We start from the raw sequence: 18,810 nt of genomic DNA, 5'->3' as shown, positions 1-18,810 counted from the left end.
GCAGGACATTCAAATGAGATAATCTCTTGGAAGTAATGAGTGTCGGGAACATGGCTGAAAGATACATATTGAAAATACAATTTTTAAATATAAAATTGATTCGTGTTACGGTGCATCAGGGTATGCTGCAGGAAACCCACTACAATTATTACGTGAGTAAATTCTCTAGCAAAAGGTCAATAATCTACACTATTTTAGAAATTTCCGAACAATATCATCCCCCTCACCCCCAGCCCCCGAACTATATACTTCCAGTCATCTCTGGATTCTCACTGCTAGGCTTGGGTTTGGAGAACCTGCTAAGAGACCCTGGAGAGGAAGCCCGGGACTACAATTCCCAGCGTGCTCCGCGAAGAGGGCGGGGCTGGATGGGGCGGGTCGGGTGGGGGAGAGGCCAGGAGCAGCCACCCGGCAAGCGGTGAGGCGGGGTGATCCGGCAGCGCCGAGCTGAGGTGGCGAGAGACGAGATCCCGGATGTGGAGAAGCTGGGGAGAAGGCGTGGGAGGAAGATGGACTCGATGGAGAAGGGGGCCGCCACCTCCGTTTCCAACCCGCGGGGGCGGCCGTCCCGGGGCCGGCCGCCGAAGCTGCAGCGCAATTCCCGCGGCGGCCAGGGCCGAGGTGTGGAGAAGCCCCCGCACATGGCAGCCCTGATTCTGGCCCGGGGCGGCAGCAAGGGCATTCCCCTGAAGAACATTAAGCACCTGGCGGGGGTCCCGCTCATTGGCTGGGTCCTGCGTGCGGCTCTGGACTCGGGGGTCTTCCAGAGGTGCGCATGTACTGGAGTGGGCAGCGCGGCCTGGGCGGGGGTCCGGAGTGGGAGCCGGCCACGGGCGATGCTGGGGATCCGGGGGGCAATCGCTGCTGGAAGGGGTGTGCAAGATCCGGCGTGTCTGGGCCCCCGCTGAGAGCTCAGGGGGATCGGGCTCCCGTTTATTCCTTGTTCTGTAGCTGCTGATGGTCATGACCTGGGACAGTTCCTGTCCCCGCCCTTGAGAATGCGACCCTTAAAGGCGGAAATTTTCTCTTAACCGTCTTCCGCCGCTCGCTCTTGTTGACCGCACTGGGTGAAGGAGGCCACTCTTGTGAAATGACTTCCATAATATGTGAACTCTGTAGACAGGCCATTGGGGATCCACTGCTGCTCAGCGTCTGATGACCACTTGGTGCTGCCATTAGGGAGGCATCAGGTTCATTAATGGTGGGGTGTAAATGTAAAGGACTTCTCATTTTAAGCTCGGCTTGGAGATCCTTTCCTGACCTTTGATAAATACTCAACTGCTGTCTGCCTGTGAGTCAGCACAATCTAGGGCTCCCTACATTTGTACGTAGGGAAGAGACAGTGGGAAAGCGTACAGTTGGCTGTTTCATAAGCTCGTAAATGGTTTTATTATGCCTTTGGAACCTTGGCTGCCCTGAGGACGGCATCATATAGAGACATTGCCAGATGCCATAATGGTTGGGAGTTACAAGCTGATGTCATTCATAAAAAATGGGAGGTATAATTCTGTGCCAAGAATGAGTTTACACCTAGTAACTTCAACCTAATTATATTTGAATTTGTTATTGTGGGGAGCAAATTGTTTATTTTAACGTTTGATGTACCAGTTTTGGTTTTTAAAGAGATGGCTGTTTCTGAAGCATATTAATTACCCACATTTATATATGTGATTTTCATTTACCCAGCCTTGTTTAAAAAGGAGGTACCAAAAAGTGTACAGTTACTAATTTATTTTTTTTTTATCCAAAGGAAGCCTGGGTGGAGTGAGGTAAATAGGAGCTGGCCCGCAGAAGATAACACTAATGTAATAGGAAGTGTGCAGAGGACAGATAGGGAAAGACTTGGGGGTATAGTTCAATTCAGTAAACATTTACTGAGCCCTAATCCCTGCAATATTCATCCAAGGGGATAATACCAGGGTGAATATGATGTGGTTCTTTCCCGTGAAGCCTACAGACTTTCGAAAGTTTTTACCTCCTTACAAAGGGTACACACTGAAAAATAAGGATTCAGAAGGTGCATCCAGACTGCAGTGATGTAGTAAAATTCTGTTTTTGTGAAATGAACTAGAAATTAAAATTACAGGTTGAGAGTAAAACTCATTTCCAACTTTTTGTTGCATACATGAAGTATGCAACAAGAGGTATGTTGCATACCTTTCAAACTGGCTCACCAAAACAACCAGTAAGGCTTGTTTGAAGTACCATGATATTCAAGGGCAAAAAATGATTCATTCATTCAGCAAATACAGGGGTGGACAAAAGTAAGTTGACAGTTGTTGAGTATGCAAAACACAGTTTATTCTTGTATTATAATTTATTAATTATTGTATTGTATTACTTTCCATATGAACAACTGTAAATCTACTTTGGCCAACCCCTGTATTTACTGACAACCTACTTTACGACGGGCAATAGGGCCAGTCCCTAGCCTCATGGAGTTTGCATTATAATAGGGAGAGACTGACAATGTGCAAACAAATTAAGGTACATTTATCAGGTGGTAATAAATATTTTAAAATTAAAGTAAGGTAATGGTACACTCTGTCACCAGGATCCTCTGTTTCTTGGTTTTTCTATATAGTCTCTTCCTTTAGGGTATCAGAGTGGTTGTGTTGAGAACTGCAGAACTTCCCATACACATAACAACTCTGTCCAAACCTCTGTCCTCAACCAGATGCCAGCATGGTTTCTAGCAGCCTGTCTATGTTCCTAGGATGATCCCAGTCCCACTTAAAAATGCTTGCCTGAGAATGCTCAATTCTGCCAGGAGAACTTTTCTTTCAACATATAGCTCCTGAATCCCCTCTTACAGCAGTTTCTTTAGAAAGTTTGTTGTCCTGGCTAGAGTAGCTCAGTGGATTGAGTGTCAGGCTGTGAGCCACAGGGTCGCTGGTTCGATTCCCAGTCAGGGCACATGCCTGGGTTGCAGGCCAGGTCCCCCATAGGGGGTGCAGGAGAGGCAACCACACATTAATGTTTCTTTCCTCTCTTTCTCCTCCCCTTCCCCTCTATAAAAATAAATAAAACAAAAGTTTGCAATTATAAATCTCTTTGCTGCCCTTTGAGACCTAAATTTACTGGTCCTCAAGGATCTGACAGCCATCTCTTTGAAATTCAAACGTTCTGGGGAGATAACTCACTCAGTCCCCAGTCTCTAGGGAGGATACAGGTGCCTTGCTTCAGCTTGCACCTTGTCTCCTGTCATCAAGTTAGATGTTTGCATCTCCTCTGGCTAAGCACCAGTTAACAAACCCAGAATGGCCTAGTTACATGAAGTGACCCCCTTTAATACCCCACAGTGCCTTTCCCTTAGCATACCCCAGCCTTGTTTGGGGGAATTTAAATTCAGTTCATGCTGGATTATGTTCCCTATTGCAATAGTTAATGAATGAATAAAACCAGACCTTGCTGCTATAACTAGTGTCTGGCTTTGTCCTTGACAGTATTCCTCATATTATGCCAGGTTTCAGTCTAGTCAAAAAGAACTTTCCTTTTTGCAACTTAAAGTCTCATTAGGTCTCACTGGGTTCCCTGCTCATCCTTGAACCAGTCACTGTGACTGTGAAAACATAGTGCTTGTCTTGGTATAATTTAGCCCCCTCTTCCACTCCTGGAGCCAATAATGAAGCGGCCCTGGCACAAAGACACAGAGGGTTAATCAAGAGAAAAATTGGAGTGCAGTTACCAAAAGGGGGAATAGATGCTATAAATCAAAACCCAATAAACAGCCATTGAGGCAGACGTTGGGGATTTTGCTATGAAATTATTGGAAAAGACATGTATACGCGAGTGTATTAAACAATTATTTTCCTGTCTTCATTTATTGAATGCATTTGTTTGAAATTCCCTGAAAGAATAAATGACTGGAGCACTGTAGAAACTTTTTCTGTGCCAGTTTTATTTAATACATCTAGACTAGAGTATAAACTCCTTAATGTTTTATACTTTGAGCCACCTATGGTACCTGTCACTGTGCCAATAATAGTACTTAGAAGTAATAAAATTAGCATATCCCTTACTCGTAAAAAGAGTATAATCTTTCCAACTCCCTTTTCTAACGTAAGATATCTGTTACTGTGATTTTACTCTGTGAGTCACACAGCTGCTTGCTATCAGGCATCCTTTCTAGGGATCTGGAAAGTTTCACTCAAAAGTTACTAGAAAGGACCAGCACTACTTCCTCCAGGAAGCTTTTGCTAGTCCCCTCTGTGGAAACTAATTGTGCCTTTATTTCCCCATATGTAGCAGTGTTGTTCTTTGCTTAATGCATGCACTATGCTGGGAGGCAAGACCATAGACCCTGGAGTCAAAGTGTGTGGATGTATTATGTGCAAATTTGGGAAAATCAGTTTCTTTGAGCCTCTGCATCCATCTTGAGAATGGATTTGTGTCTGTCTCATAGGCTCGCTGAAGGAATTAAGTGAGATAAAGTGTATACAACCATTAAATTAGTGCCTGGCATATAGCACGAAGATCTATCCTTGACATTGCCCCCTTGTATTGAAGGTTTTTACATTCTTCATCTCTTCCATGGGCCAGTTGTGTTACTGGTAAAATGGGAAAGTAGTAATTATCTTCAAAGCTTTTTTAATGCTAACATTCTTTGGAGCCAGATTTGGCCTGGGATGACCCTCGCTCTACTAAGTGAAAAGCTGATGAGAAGCTACTCCCTTACTCACTTTGGTGTGCTTTTTTATATCAGAACCTCAATTAAAATGTGCTGGCTTGAATTTAATTGACTTATTCTGAAGCTGCAGTTAGAGTTTGGAGCAGCCTTCCTGCCTCTATCTACTTTCTTTGTTCAACAAATATTTACCCCAGGGAGGAACTGAAGAAAATCTGACTGGTTTGTGTTTTGTTAGAGCTGAGTTTGTAAAAGCTTGGTTTTCTACAGTGGTTCAGTTCTGTATAAGTAAAGCTCAGAACAAATTAATTTTTTTAACGGTTGCCTAACATGTGAAAAATAAGCGTTTCTAGGGTGTGGACTTATGACTAACAAAAGGCCTGTGTTATCTTTAAAATGGCTGCGCATGATTTGAAATAACTTTCATAGGCATCGTGGTTGATATTCCTGTTTATCCTGTTAGAGGCAGTATGACTTCATGCGAGGCTAAAGCCACTGGCATTTAGACTTTGACATTTACTCTAAACTTGATTGTAAATTTTATGTGGCCTGTTTGTTCACTTGCTCATTCTTTCTCTTTTGCTCTTCCTCATCTGATTCCCCTAAACCACAGGAAGATTGTCTATTTACTTGGACCCTTTAATAATAGATAATGATCATTGGATTTTAAGTGTACAAATTGGATGCTATTTTTTACATTCCCAGTGTCATTGCCTTATGTAATACATACAAATTAGACAATTGGACCTTCGATGGTCTGAAAACAGAACTTTAAACAGAGTCAGTATGAGGATTAAATAAGACTGTGTAGGTGTTTTTTTATTAACGTTTTTATTTTATTATTTTGAACAGCCAACATTTTTTTAATGTTCATTCTGTGTTGTGGTTTATAGTTAATCCTCATAACATCCATCAGAGGTAATTACTGTTATCACCTCCATTTTACTGAAAATTGAGGCTTTGAGAGATTATGGATTTTGTGTAGTCATATAGCTAGTGTGTAGTGTGACCCTTCCTATAGAGTCCATACTCTCAACCATTTCCTGCATCATTCAACAAATATGTATTAGCACCTGTTACACGGCAAGCACTATAAAAATGCTTTGTGAAAGGTAAAGAATTACAGAAAGGTTAGTTGTTGCTTCCTTACTTCTCTTCCTCAATGGCTTCAAGGGAATTAGAGTACTGTGCTGGCCAACACAGTATTGTAGGGCTGAACAACGTGGCCTGTTCTCAAGGTCTGTAGATCCCCAGTGTTCAGGATAGTGCCCAGTGCCTGAGACAGAATAGGACTAAATAAACATTTCATGAGTGAAGGAATGAATGAATGATAAAAGGCAGTAAAGAAGAAAAACAAGCAAACAAACCTTTTCCAAAAACCTCTATTTTATTTAACTTATCTTTTAAGCATTTCAGAAAGTTCACTGAATCCTGTGGTGTTGAATTTTCATACAGTAAAGATCAGGACAATAAAATAAATGGCTTCAGCAATTTATTTAATGATGTAAATTATGTGTCAAAAGACCCATATTTTTGTTTTCAGTGTTCACTTTTAACTATGTTCTCTTATTTTACTGCCCTCCCTCGCTTTCTCTGTTTAAAAAATTCACTAGATTTTCAATGGTACTTTACTTTGTTATATACCTTTGACTGTGACATTTACCTATCAGAAAATCTATCCTCAAGTTATTTCAGATTTCAAGATGGAAGAAGACAGGGTCAGAGTGACATAAGTAGATATGAGACATCTGACCTCTAGCCAGTGACTCATTTTATTTACTAGGGTTCCTTAGAAAAAAATGGGGGAGGGGAGATTAATTGATTTCATTTCTAGATTTAAATCCTCCTTCTGCAAATATTAAAGGGCATAAATCAAATTAATAAATGAAATAAAGAGATGACAGAAAAATTTCTTTAGTTACTTTCTTTTCATTCTTGGCAACTGAGTGGAGACATTTGACACTTGTAATTCCTCTTCAGAGAATACTGAATGAAGAGGCTAAAAAAAAGTACATGCATATGCCAAAGACTATAAGTCATTAAATTATCTTTGTGTAGTACACTGTTAAAACATTATGGCTAGAGTAATATTCACATCTTCCATTTCTAGCAGTGGGAATTTGTAAAGGTCCCCGAAACTTTTCAATAGAGACTGGTGCACCTCTCCATAATGGCATTTTTTTTTTTTTAGTCATCATTCATTTTAGTCTAAATGGGCAGCTCTGTTAGCTGAGGTTAATAGATCTGTTAAGCTAAAATCTCCTGAGACAATCAGGTCATGTTCTAATTGTTATCAATGGGCTGTAACCCACTTGATTGTGTTCAAATATTTATATACCCATTATTAATTTGGCGAAGAGAGTTGCACCTTTCTGTTATTTTGGGGCCCAGACTTATCATTTAGCTTCTTCTAAGTTTAAAACTTTCAGCTTCATGGTTTGGCAAAGCCAAGTCCACTTTTTTTTAAACAAGTATATTAGAATACTTTATAAAATATTTTAAATTTGGATGAGGAATAAGAAGCAAAGTATTTTTATTTTTTTTTTATTTGAACTTCTAGAGCTACTATTTTGCTTAATATACCAGTGGCCTTAAAAATACCAAGTATCTTTCCAGTTTTATGAAATTATACCTGGAGCCACATCAATAATATTTATAGGAATAACAATATATGTTATATGTAGTATAATTACTTCTGTATGTAAATTTAAACATATTCACGATATTTTATTCAGATATTTTAAAATATTGCTTATATTCAAAATACTTTATAATTTTGAAATTTTATAGTACAGTGGTACCTCAGTACTCATCGTTAATTCCTTCCGGAACACTTGTATTGACAAGTGTCAATACCAACGAGTACAGAACAATCAAGCATTTTCTTTAGCGGGGTGGCATCATGACTCAGAAAAATTCTAGCAAGTGGGACAAGTCCCAGGCAAGTGCCAGTGCTGAAACATGTGTTTCTCATCCAACGTGATGAGTTCAGGATTTGACAGGTTCTGAAGCTGATGAGTATTGAGGTATGACTGTACTTTGGATCTCTAACATTATTTTGATGGTACAAAAACTATTTTAACATTACATAAGCTGTATTTTGGGGTTTTAGAGCACCTTTTTATTTTTAATGATTTCTTTTAGTGACTTGGCATTATTTATATATTTTTAATACCTATACAGTGTGTGGGTTTCAACGGATCACGATGAAATTGAGAATGTGGCCAAACAATTTGGTGCACAAGTGCATCGAAGAAGTTCTGAAGTTTCAAAAGACAGCTCTACCTCATTAGATGCCATCGTAGAATTTCTTAATTTTCACAATGGTATGAGTTTAATCGTTTATTCAAAATATTATGTAATTTCCAACTTCCTTATCATTTCCCAATACTTGCTTTAACATTTGCATTTAAGATTTCTGGCTCACAAAGAACTTTATTCTGATGTCCTTTTAATTTGTTTTTTTAAGAGGTTGACATCGTAGGAAATATTCAAGCTACTTCTCCATGTTTACATCCTGCTGACCTTCAGAAAGTTGCAGAAATGATTCGAGAAGAAGGATATGATTCTGTTTTCTCTGTTGTGAGACGCCATCAGTTTCGATGGAGTGAAATTCAGAAAGGAGGTAATCTGTTTCATCAGTCTTTATTTTAGCTCATTTTATGGAGAATCAGTCTATTAGTTTTTCATACACAGCTGTTCTTTAGGAGGAAGGAGAGTAACAAGGGAGCAGTAAAAGAGAACGTGTGATTCTTAACTGTAGTAGGTAATGACATTTCTAATCAGTTCTGAATCTTGTAATTATTGAGGCAAAACAGTGAGCCCAAATTGAGTCTTTGCTTTCCTTTTTACAGAGACATTTTAACCCTTTATGTGCCTTTTGATACTGACTTTATAATTTTTCTAGATCAAATACCTTTATGTTTTTTCTAGACATGTTTGACAAATTCCATATAAGTCATATAGAATTGTGGGAATAGAGAGCACCAAAAAGTTTCAGAGGACCTCAAGAATGAATTGTGCAATTACTTCCCAAAATATGTAACTCTTTATGTAAGAAGAGGTCCATAGGGTTTAGCTAGAGCCGAATTTCTAGCCAGATAAACTAGCAAAATATTTAATATGAATAGAATCACCAACAAATAGATAAATGTAATATACTTCAGGAAAGGCATTGTGGTCTCTGTTAGGTGCCTTCACATTTGTTGAGTGCAGAAAGCTGGCCTAATTATCTCTAACATATGTGTAACTTAAATGTTATTCTTTTCAAGGTGTATCTTTAACATGTTATTCCATTATCTTGTACCACCATCTGTTGTTCCTTATAAGAAATCAACTGTAATTCCTACCATTATTTCTCTGAATAGGATTTTCCTCAGGCTACTTTTAAGATTTTATCTTTAGTTGTACTAATGTGCTTTTTCTTTGTGTTCATCTTTTGGGAGTTCTCTGAACTTTCTATATCTGTAGGTTGGTAATCTGTCATCAGTTTTCAAAAATTCTTTTTAAATATTTCTTCTGCCACATTTTCACCCTCCTCTCTTTCTGGGACTCCCACTTAATGGGTTTTAAACAATTTTATGGTGTCCAAATGTCTCTCACGATTTGTTCTGTATTGATTATTTGTTGTTTATTTATTTACTTATTTTTCTTTTTGTGCTTCATTTTAAGTGATTTCTGATGATTTACATTTGAGTTCATTGGTCCTTTCTTCTGACTTGTCCAGTGCACTGCATATTCTATCTGGTGAACTATTTCAGATACCGTGTTTTTCCATTGTAGATAGAATATACCTTTAGGTTATTTTTTAGAGATTCCATTCTCTCTTAAAATGCTACATCTTTTCATTCTTTAAAAAAAAATCTTTTTCTCTAATGTCTTCGAGATGTTCATGATAGTTATTTGAAAATCTTTAATTGCATATCCAATATCATGTGTCTCTGTTTCTTTATCATATTTTATCATATTCCATACAGACTGGAGTATATTTCTATAGGGCTGACAGGATAAGGTGCTAATCACTTTGATCTAATTAGGAGTTGGGCTGGGTTACAGCTATAATTTCCATTCACCTACTACTGCAGGTGTCTGTCAGGCACCTTGTATGTATGGATGATACCCCTCTGCTAACAGGACAATGGGATCGAAGCACTATGAAACTGTAATGATCTCTCCTTGCCTTCCCGCTGATTCCCAGCTTCCTGTGCCACCGCACATGCAGTGAAGTTCTATCAGGAGAATCACAGGGTGGGAAGAACTGGCTTTGTGTTTGAGGTTCCTACAAATGACATTCTGTGACTGTAGTCCATAAGGCCATTAAAAATTCTTCTCGTTTCTCCTTATTCCAGCAGAGTCTCACTGCTTAAACCAAGCTTGATCTTTCTCTTACATCTTCCTCAAACTAAGCAAATATCCCTAGTGAGAATTCAGCCACTGATCCTTAATCACATAGGAAGGACTTATCCCTCTTTCCTGTTTTTCAAAGTACCACTTGAATTATCTAGTTTACGCATATTTGCTTATTGTCTCTGTCCACCACTAGATTGCACACTCCAGGAGAGGAGAATTATGTTCACTGCTGTGATCCAGCTCCTGTAAAACTATACCACGTATTCCATAGATGTATGCTGAGTGTTTTCCTGACTGTATCAAACATTGGCGTGGCGTTGAGCAGAGGATGGTTTAGTTAGGGAAGTATGTAGAGGTTGTTTCTACCACTACATACTTTTTGTATAGAGAAGTAACAACCGGAAGTGAAGAAAGGTTCTGAAGAATTACCAGCTGTTAAACACACACACAACGCAAGTGCATACGTACCCATATACACCCACAAACACAATTTAGGTGAAAGACAAGGGAATCCCTATATGCCAGTAATGAGGGCATCATTTATTATATCATATTATAATTAATGTTGATATTGCTGAGCCTTCATTACTAAGATTAATAATAAATAAACATTAGTATGGTTAACATCTTTTTTAACCACTAGTAAGAATACATAACATGTAAGCATTTCTGTCACTAATAGTTTCAGTAATTTAATGGTGAAATTTTCACTTTTCTGTAATAATTCCATAAAGTCATTTCTAAACCATGTGAGATAAGTAATACATACATTGTGTTTCTATAGAAACAAATAATGAGAAATAATTTAAAGGGTTCAGATATTGAATATGAGTATTTTATAATAATTCAGGTTTTTTGAATCTGTTGTACTCGAAGTTTGCCTTGATGTCCTCCCAAAGCATTATACTTACATAAGTACCTTAAAATCCTATTATGCAGAATTGCTCTATGAAAGACTTTATTTTCTATTATTATTGTTATTATTATTAGAAAACAAGGATAAGTCATCAGAATTAGTAGAGATTTTGTTAAGATCCTTTTATTTATCCAGATACAGAAATATTCTATATTTTGAGTTTATTTTTATGCTAAATGAACACTTGTAGTATCCAAAGCAGTGTGGACTTACTATAGCTTTTTGCTTTTAGTTCGTGAAGTGACTGAACCTCTGAATTTGAATCCAGCTAAACGACCTCGTCGACAAGATTGGGATGGAGAATTATACGAAAATGGCTCATTTTATTTTGCTAAACGACATTTGATAGAGATGGGTTACTTACAGGTTTGTGTCTTCATTTTGCAAAAACCTTTAGACCCTTTTGTGTGTATACTTTGAATTTTAGGAAAGACGTATGACACAGTTCATAATGGAAAATGTCAACCCTTAGAGGAAAGGCACTACTGACAAGATTTATTATCTGAGGCATTTATCCTACAGGCTCACCCAAACTGGTCTTTGGAATCCATTCAGTAAATATGCAAGGAATTCTGCTACAACTGTAACATTAAGATAAGAAATGAATCAATCAAGAGTTGAATGTTCTACTAGTGTCCTGGTAGTCATATTATTCCATTCAAAACTCTGTTACAGTTATGTTACTGTCAAGTTGTGGTTGTACAGTTGAATAGCTTCTATTGCTTTATTTAGAAAAAGAAGAAGAAAAAGCAAAACAAAAACAGTATAGTAAAGATAAAACAGCACCAACCTCAACATCATGAAAACTAATTATAGTTTTGTCTCTATCCCTATGTAACATTGCATATATTGTTTTATCCATTTTTGCTCTTATCTTAAAATAAGGAAGTTGGCTGTCTCTCATCTTTAGAGCCTACATGGTTACATCAGACACTGTTTTTTTTTTTTTTTCATTTTAGTTAGAGCTGTTATTTATTCAGCAATTACCATGCACAAGAACTATATGAAACACTACATAGGGTATCTCTTGTAATCTGCTGAGCAACAGAATAAAGTGGACATTCCTCACCCAGTTTTTCAGAGGAAGAAATGGCAACTCTGAAAAATGAAGTGATTGGCTCAAGGCAAAAACAAGTAGTAAATGGTACTGTCAGGATTTGGATTGAGATCCTTATGTTACTCAAAAAATAGCATTAAAAAGAAAAATCAGAATTCTACTCTCTATAGTAGAAATTCTCATGTGACTTATGATCTGAGGGAAAAATATTTTTCTAATCTTCTGGTCAGTGTATAGGCAAACTGTAAACAGACTAGTTTGACTGTTAAGGAAAATTCAATTTGACAGAGATACCACCATCCCTAACTGTGGTTTGACCCTTCCCTAAAGTGTGGAAAAATATGAAGTGTCTTATCATAAGTAGACTTGTGAGGAGACTAGCAATAGTGAAAAATGAAATTTTCCACTAGTTGACCTTGATATTGAAATGAATGTAATCATAGGAAAGGTTTCTCCTTTTGCTCCCTTATCCCAGGATCAGGAAACTATCCCTACCTTTGCCCACATATGACCCAGACAATTTGACCCCACTCCCATAGGTAGCACACGGGTCTAAGGTGATTCTGTACAATAGATACTACAGTTATGTTTTTCTCCCCTATCTTGCCCCTACTTTTAAATAGGAACAAATTCCAAGCACATTTATACTGCCTTTGAATGATGATGAGAGAGACTTACTAGAACAGAAAATTCCTATTGTGATAATACTGGAGGATGGGTATTATTTCTACTTTTGGCAAACTTAAAATAGAAATCTATTCAAACAAAAATGAGAACTTACACTATGTCGATGAAATGTTAAGGTTATTTGTTTTATGTGGTTTGAATATATGGGAAACAAAAAGATAAGCTTTCCCCTCAAAAAAAAAAAAAAAGATTTGTTGAATGTCACTAATGGTACTGGGTTACTCGTTTTTCTCAGTACTATAGAAATGAATTCATTGTTCTGTTACGAGAAGCTTTTTGATATATGTGAATGCATGTTAAAAACAGTACTCATGGCATTTGTACTCTGTTTAGGGTGGGAAAATGGCCTACTACGAAATGCGAGCCGAGTACAGTGTGGACATAGATGTGGATATTGATTGGCCTATTGCAGAACAAAGAGTATTAAGGTAAAAACAAAATTTACATAGCCTTTGCATGAGATTCGAACATTATTTTTAGTAGATATGTTTAATTGTATTTAGAGACAATGATTTGTGATACTCCAGGTATCTTAGGATCCATGTAATTAGTGTGCTCATGTGAGGAAGACATGTACATAAAATATTCCTGTAGATGACCTATTCAGTAAGTTGAGAAACACATAGTCCACCCAGACCACACTACTTAGCCTCCACTGTAAGGTGAAGTGTGTATGTGAAGTAAATATGAAGGGTAATGTTTGGATAACTGAATGGGAATGTATTATTAAGTGTACTGGTGTTAGCCAGATGAGAAATAGTGATTAGCATTGCACTTGTATTCAAAAGTGTATTTGGTTTCTTTTAGATATGGCTATTTTGGCAAAGAGAAGTTTAAGGAGATAAAACTTTTGGTTTGCAGTATTGATGGATGTCTCACCAATGGCCACATTTATGTATCAGGAGACCAAAAAGAAATAATATCTTATGATGTAAAAGATGCTATTGGCATAAGTTTATTAAAGAAAAGTGGTATTGAGGTATGTGCCCCTGAATATAGCAATGTTTATTAAGGTTATGATTCAGGGTCAAGGAATATGTGAGGGAAACAAGATGCACATTCTTAGTATTGGCTATTAAAATATGATATTTAACCTTCACATACCTAGAAAATTATCATACTGTTTACTTTTAAATGAGAAAAATGTCAACCAGCAAGCAATATTTATTTTTATTTAATAAATGTGAACATATTATTTTTAAATAGGTGCTATCTAGTTGCTATAGGATCTTGCATCAAGAGAGATTTAATAAAAAGTAGGTGCCACTGTTCAGAAAAATAGCAAATATCTTGATACCTTAAAATGTAGCTTATTCTTATGATTAAAAATTTAATTCAAAATAGCATATTATTTTATTTACTTTTTAAATAGACACATACTTTTTTATACAGTTAGGTATAGTTAACTGTTAACAATTAACACGATAACAGTAACATTTGTTTTTAAAAATGAAGCCTAAGATGATTCTCATAATTCACTGAAAATGTTACATATGTGTCCTAAGCAGCACAAGAGACAGATTATACACTTCCCTTTGGATAAATTGAGTTGTAGGAAAATCTTAGATTGGCTTCAGACAATGTATGTTGTATTTTTTTACCTGTAGATAGAATCCTTTCCACAATAAAAAACAGTCTTTCACCTTTATGGGACTACTAGATATAAAATATTTTAAAGCTTTATTATTTTAAAGTAACAGTTGATTTTACTTAATTTGTCCTTCAAAAGGTCAAAGGACTACTCAGTTATGACTTGTATTCTTTACGAGGTCTTATCTTATTCTGAAAGATTTGTTTCCTTTATTTTCTCATTTTGCCTTTTTTTTTTTTTTTAAGGTGAGGTTAATCTCAGAAAGGGCCTGTTCAAAGCAGACACTCTCTTCCTTGAAACTGGACTGCAAAATGGAAGTCAACGTGCCAGACAAGCTAGCAGTTGTAGATGAGTGGAGAAAAGAGATGGGCCTGTGCTGGAAAGAAGTGGCATATCTTGGTTGGTATCTTTTCATTCAGCCATAATAAAATGAACCAGGACTTTTTTAAAGAAGTAGAAAATAAGAAAGAAAATTCCCAGGATTAGCATTATCATCAGGAAATAGAAATTCTCTTACATTACTGACAAAAAGTATTAAGTTGGGGTAGCCTTTCTGGAGTTTACTTTGAAATATTTATCAAGTGTAGCCTGGTAACGTGATGTCCAATACGTGCTGTGGAGTCAGGCCACAGCCCTGACTGGCCAGTTTTGGTACGGAAGGCCTTCATATCTATATCTATAAACCAGAACTCTTAAAATTGTCCATTGTCATTGGTGTGTTCTAGAGATTAATGATATAGTCTGAATTAAGCATTTAGCAATTTCTAATATATAAAAAGTACACTGAATGTTTTTAGCTGTTACTAAATGTACATAGTTTTGACACTAAAATTCCAGTTCCAGGAAAGAAATTGGACAAATGTGCCAATAATGGAGGAAAAAAAGAAATCATCTACATATCCTACAAAAATAGAATATCCATAAAATTAAATACTATGTACCTATTAAAAACAATGCTCTAAAGTATATTCATTGACATGATGAGATTTCACAAGTGTTTCACATAGTACTAAGCAAATATATTTATTAGATGCCTGCTATGTGCAGGCTTTGAACCGATTCCTCGGACGTAATACTCACTGAGCTCACAGTCTAATGATGTCAGTATTTTAAATACCAATAATGGCACGTTATTAAAGTACATAATAACTGTAAACCATGTATGAATTAAATATTTACCAGGGCAATATGGACCTTTAAAAAAGTACAGAATGCTTTGGAAGCATATGATCTGGGGCCTTCAGAAATAGCCTTTGAACTACATATGGAGGTTCCATGGATAAAAATACTATCGCTTTGATAGGAAGGGATCTAGGTTTTGTAAGAAGAAAACAATTCTAATAGAATATATAACAAATCCCAGCTCTGCTTATTATTATCCCTGTGACCTTAAGCAAGGTTCTCTAAGCTTTGGTTTTCTGGTTTATAATATAAACACAAGTCAAACGCTGTAAGGCCATCAGAAAGAGAATCAGAAATGATATAAAATGTATAATATCATGCCTATATACGAGGTATGTCCAGAAAAAGTTCAGCCATTATTAACATAACAAGAACAGTTTGTGTGAGATTGATGTAACCTGGCAGCCGTGGAGGGTGGACTAGAATGCACATGCATGAACAATGAGGACTTCACTGTACCAGCCACTGGGGGTGGTAGACACCATTGTGAGCATGTGTACTGTGTGGCCCTCACATTAAAAATGACTGAGCAAGTAGAGTCACAAATCTGCATCAAATTTTGCTTTAAGCTTGAACATTCCTCCATGGAAACTATCCAGATGATTCTGAAGGCTTTCGGGGATGATGCAATGAGTGCAGCACAAATGAAGCGTGGCACAAATGCTTCAAAGATGATTGAGAATCTATTGAAAATGATCCATGTTCTGGAAGGCCTGCAACAAGTAGAACACCTGAGAATGTTGAATGTGTAGGGGCTGCAATCAACAAAATCAGAGAGGTCCCAAAGTATCTACTTTGAAAGGGACTGAGGCACCATTGTCCTGTTGTACAGTGTTTCTTGTATCTTCGATAAGTGTCTTTCTCATAGTACATGGCTGAATACTTTCAGGACAGAACTTGTATAGTAAAAATAAGTGTATTACTTATACAGGTAAAACTGTAGAATTATATACGCCAAAACGTAGTGTCTATCCATAAATAGTGATAATTATGATAACTTTGAACATTTTTGCCTTTATTTAAAAAATGTTTCTACCAAGATAAGCACTACTTATATGACATAAGAAGAAACTCTAAAAGGGAGATAACAGAGGAAAGAAGGGAAAGGATGGTTGAGGAACCCATGGACTAAGCCAACGGGGGTAGGATTGAGGGTGGGAGGTGGGGGTGGGTGGAGTGAGGGAAAGTGGGGGGGGGGGGGGGGGAAATGGAGGCAACTGTATTCAAATGACAGTAAAAAAATGATAAAAGAAATAAAATTAAAAATATGAAAAGAAAATTTTAAAGTAGAGGTCAGAAAATCAGGAAAATAGAGAATAAACTCCAAATTTTTATTTAAGAAATCAGAGCAGTGTTTTATATGGACCATATAAATACAATATAGAACAGTATATTCCTTAGAAATACTGATACTTTTATAAGTATTTTTCAGACTATAAGACACAACTCCCCCTCCAAATTTGGGAGGAATAATGGTTGTTAATGCTGCTGTTGAGTTCTGTTTACATTTACATTGGTGAAATATTATGTTATTTATGTTACTAAATATTTTACCACATTTTTTTGCTTCAAATTTTTTTCCCTATTTTTCTCTAAAACCTAAGTGTGTCTTATGGTCCAAAAAATACAGTAAGTAAAGCTTAGTTTGATAATACAAAGAAATACCTTAATTTTCATCATCACTCAGTGAAAACAGGTTAAATTTTAGTACATTTAAAGATAAGAAAAAATATTTTAGTAGATAAATGTAAAACAAATAAACTTTTAAATAGCATTTTTTTATTAGTATTGCTCCATAGTATAAGTTATACTCAGAATGGCCAATCTAAGGTATTGAGAACTTCTGAAATTCCTCCTATCAACAGAAGGGGGAACTACGAGGGTGGGGACTGAAAAGAAGCAAGGCAGGGAAGAAAGGAATGTGGTTATGTCAGTTGTGATGGTGATTTTTCAATGAAATAATTGATTTACAAATGAGAACTATTACAGATTAAAAAAGACTTAAGATATGCCACTTTTTAAAAATATATATGTGTCTATTAGAGATAGACGCCAAAGAGTTTGGAAGTAAAATGTATCTGGGAATTTTTTTTCTCCCCTCCAAAAAACTAGATGGTAAGGAATAGAGAAAAAATATTGATAAATGATCCAAAGCATTGATAATTATTCCATGTTATCAATTATTACAAGAACTTGGGTTCTTGCATATGTTTGAACTTCTAAATAATCCATAAATTATATATAGAATTTCTAGTTATTATAATGTGCGTGTTAAGCAGAAAGTATACTCCATTCTCCTCCTTTAACTGATAAGGGTTTATTTTGAATTGCTTGGGGAGAACCCCCCCACCTCTATACTTTTAAATTCTTTAACATATTTTTGTTCCGTCTGGGTGTCTAGCCTTTTGGCATCTCTGGGCCACACTGAAAGAAAGAGAGTTGTCTTGGGTTGCACATTAACTACACAAACACTAACAAAAACTGATGAGCAAAAAAATGGTAAGTAAATCCTAAATTTACTTAAATTTAGTAAATTTAAGTAAATTTAAATTTACTATGCGGCCCGTGTTGGGCTGCATTCATAGCCATCCTGGGCCACGTGCAGCCTGTGGACCGGGGGTTGGACACCTCGATCCATAGTATTCTTATATGCAGTCCTTTTAGTTATTAAAGTTACCACAATTACTTATTGATTGCTGTTTGCATTGTTTGGAAAGGATATCTTTGTCTCTTTAAATATTCAGCCAGTATTTCCTTTACTTCATAGGAAACGAAGTGTCTGATGAGGAGTGCTTGAAGAAAGTGGGCCTGAGCGCCGCTCCTGCCGATGCCTGTTCCACTGCCCAGAAGGCTGTTGGGTACATTTGCAAGTGCAATGGTGGCCGTGGTGCCCTCCGAGAGTTTGCAGAGCACATTTTCCTGCTAATGGAAAAGGTTGTTAATTCCTGCCAAAAATAGAAATTAGTACAATGTTGGGAAAGAAATATACAGCCTACTTCAGCTACTTTTATTTTTGATCAAGTACAATTCCATGTTCTAATGTTACAGAGAATGTGATTCAATTTGTGATATATCTTCATATCTTCTAAAGCAAGGTCTTCTGAAGTCATCACTCCAGAATCTTGTGTGAAATAATTGTGCTGTACTTTTCTCTTTAAGCAAGATAATTATTTAGAGATTGATTACTATCTTTCTCACAATTTTAGTAAATGCAAGTGAGAACATGACCAAAATTGACTTTGTATCGTACCCTGTAAAACTGTGTTCGTGTGCTTTTAATATGCTGATGTTTTATTTATTTGGGGGCAGTGTATCTGATAAAACATGCTCTTCTATTAATAAAATTACATTTCACAGACTTGATGAAAACAGCCTTGTTGCTACAGAAGAAACCAAACATG

The 18,810-nt window shown here is 36.7% G+C and overlaps 1 protein-coding gene across 1 annotated transcript; it reads left to right on the top strand.

The window, feature by feature from the left end:
* Positions 1-425: 425 nt before the first annotated feature.
* Positions 426-18,761, top strand: CMAS (cytidine monophosphate N-acetylneuraminic acid synthetase). Its single transcript, XM_028532293.2, has 8 exons — positions 426-769; positions 7,811-7,953; positions 8,097-8,252; positions 11,125-11,258; positions 12,970-13,064; positions 13,444-13,615; positions 14,473-14,626; positions 18,177-18,761. The coding sequence occupies exons 1-8, from the start codon at positions 510-512 to the stop codon at positions 18,365-18,367; spliced, it is 1,305 nt and encodes a 434-aa protein (XP_028388094.1). The 5' UTR covers positions 426-509; the 3' UTR covers positions 18,368-18,761.
* Positions 18,762-18,810: the final 49 nt, after the last annotated feature.

This window comes from Phyllostomus discolor, chromosome 2, assembly GCF_004126475.2.
Source record: "Phyllostomus discolor isolate MPI-MPIP mPhyDis1 chromosome 2, mPhyDis1.pri.v3, whole genome shotgun sequence".
In the NCBI taxonomy this organism is placed as follows: Eukaryota; Metazoa; Chordata; class Mammalia; order Chiroptera; family Phyllostomidae; genus Phyllostomus; species Phyllostomus discolor.
The sequence above is the reverse complement of the archived record's forward strand: the minus strand, read 5'-3'. Positions and strand labels throughout refer to the sequence as shown.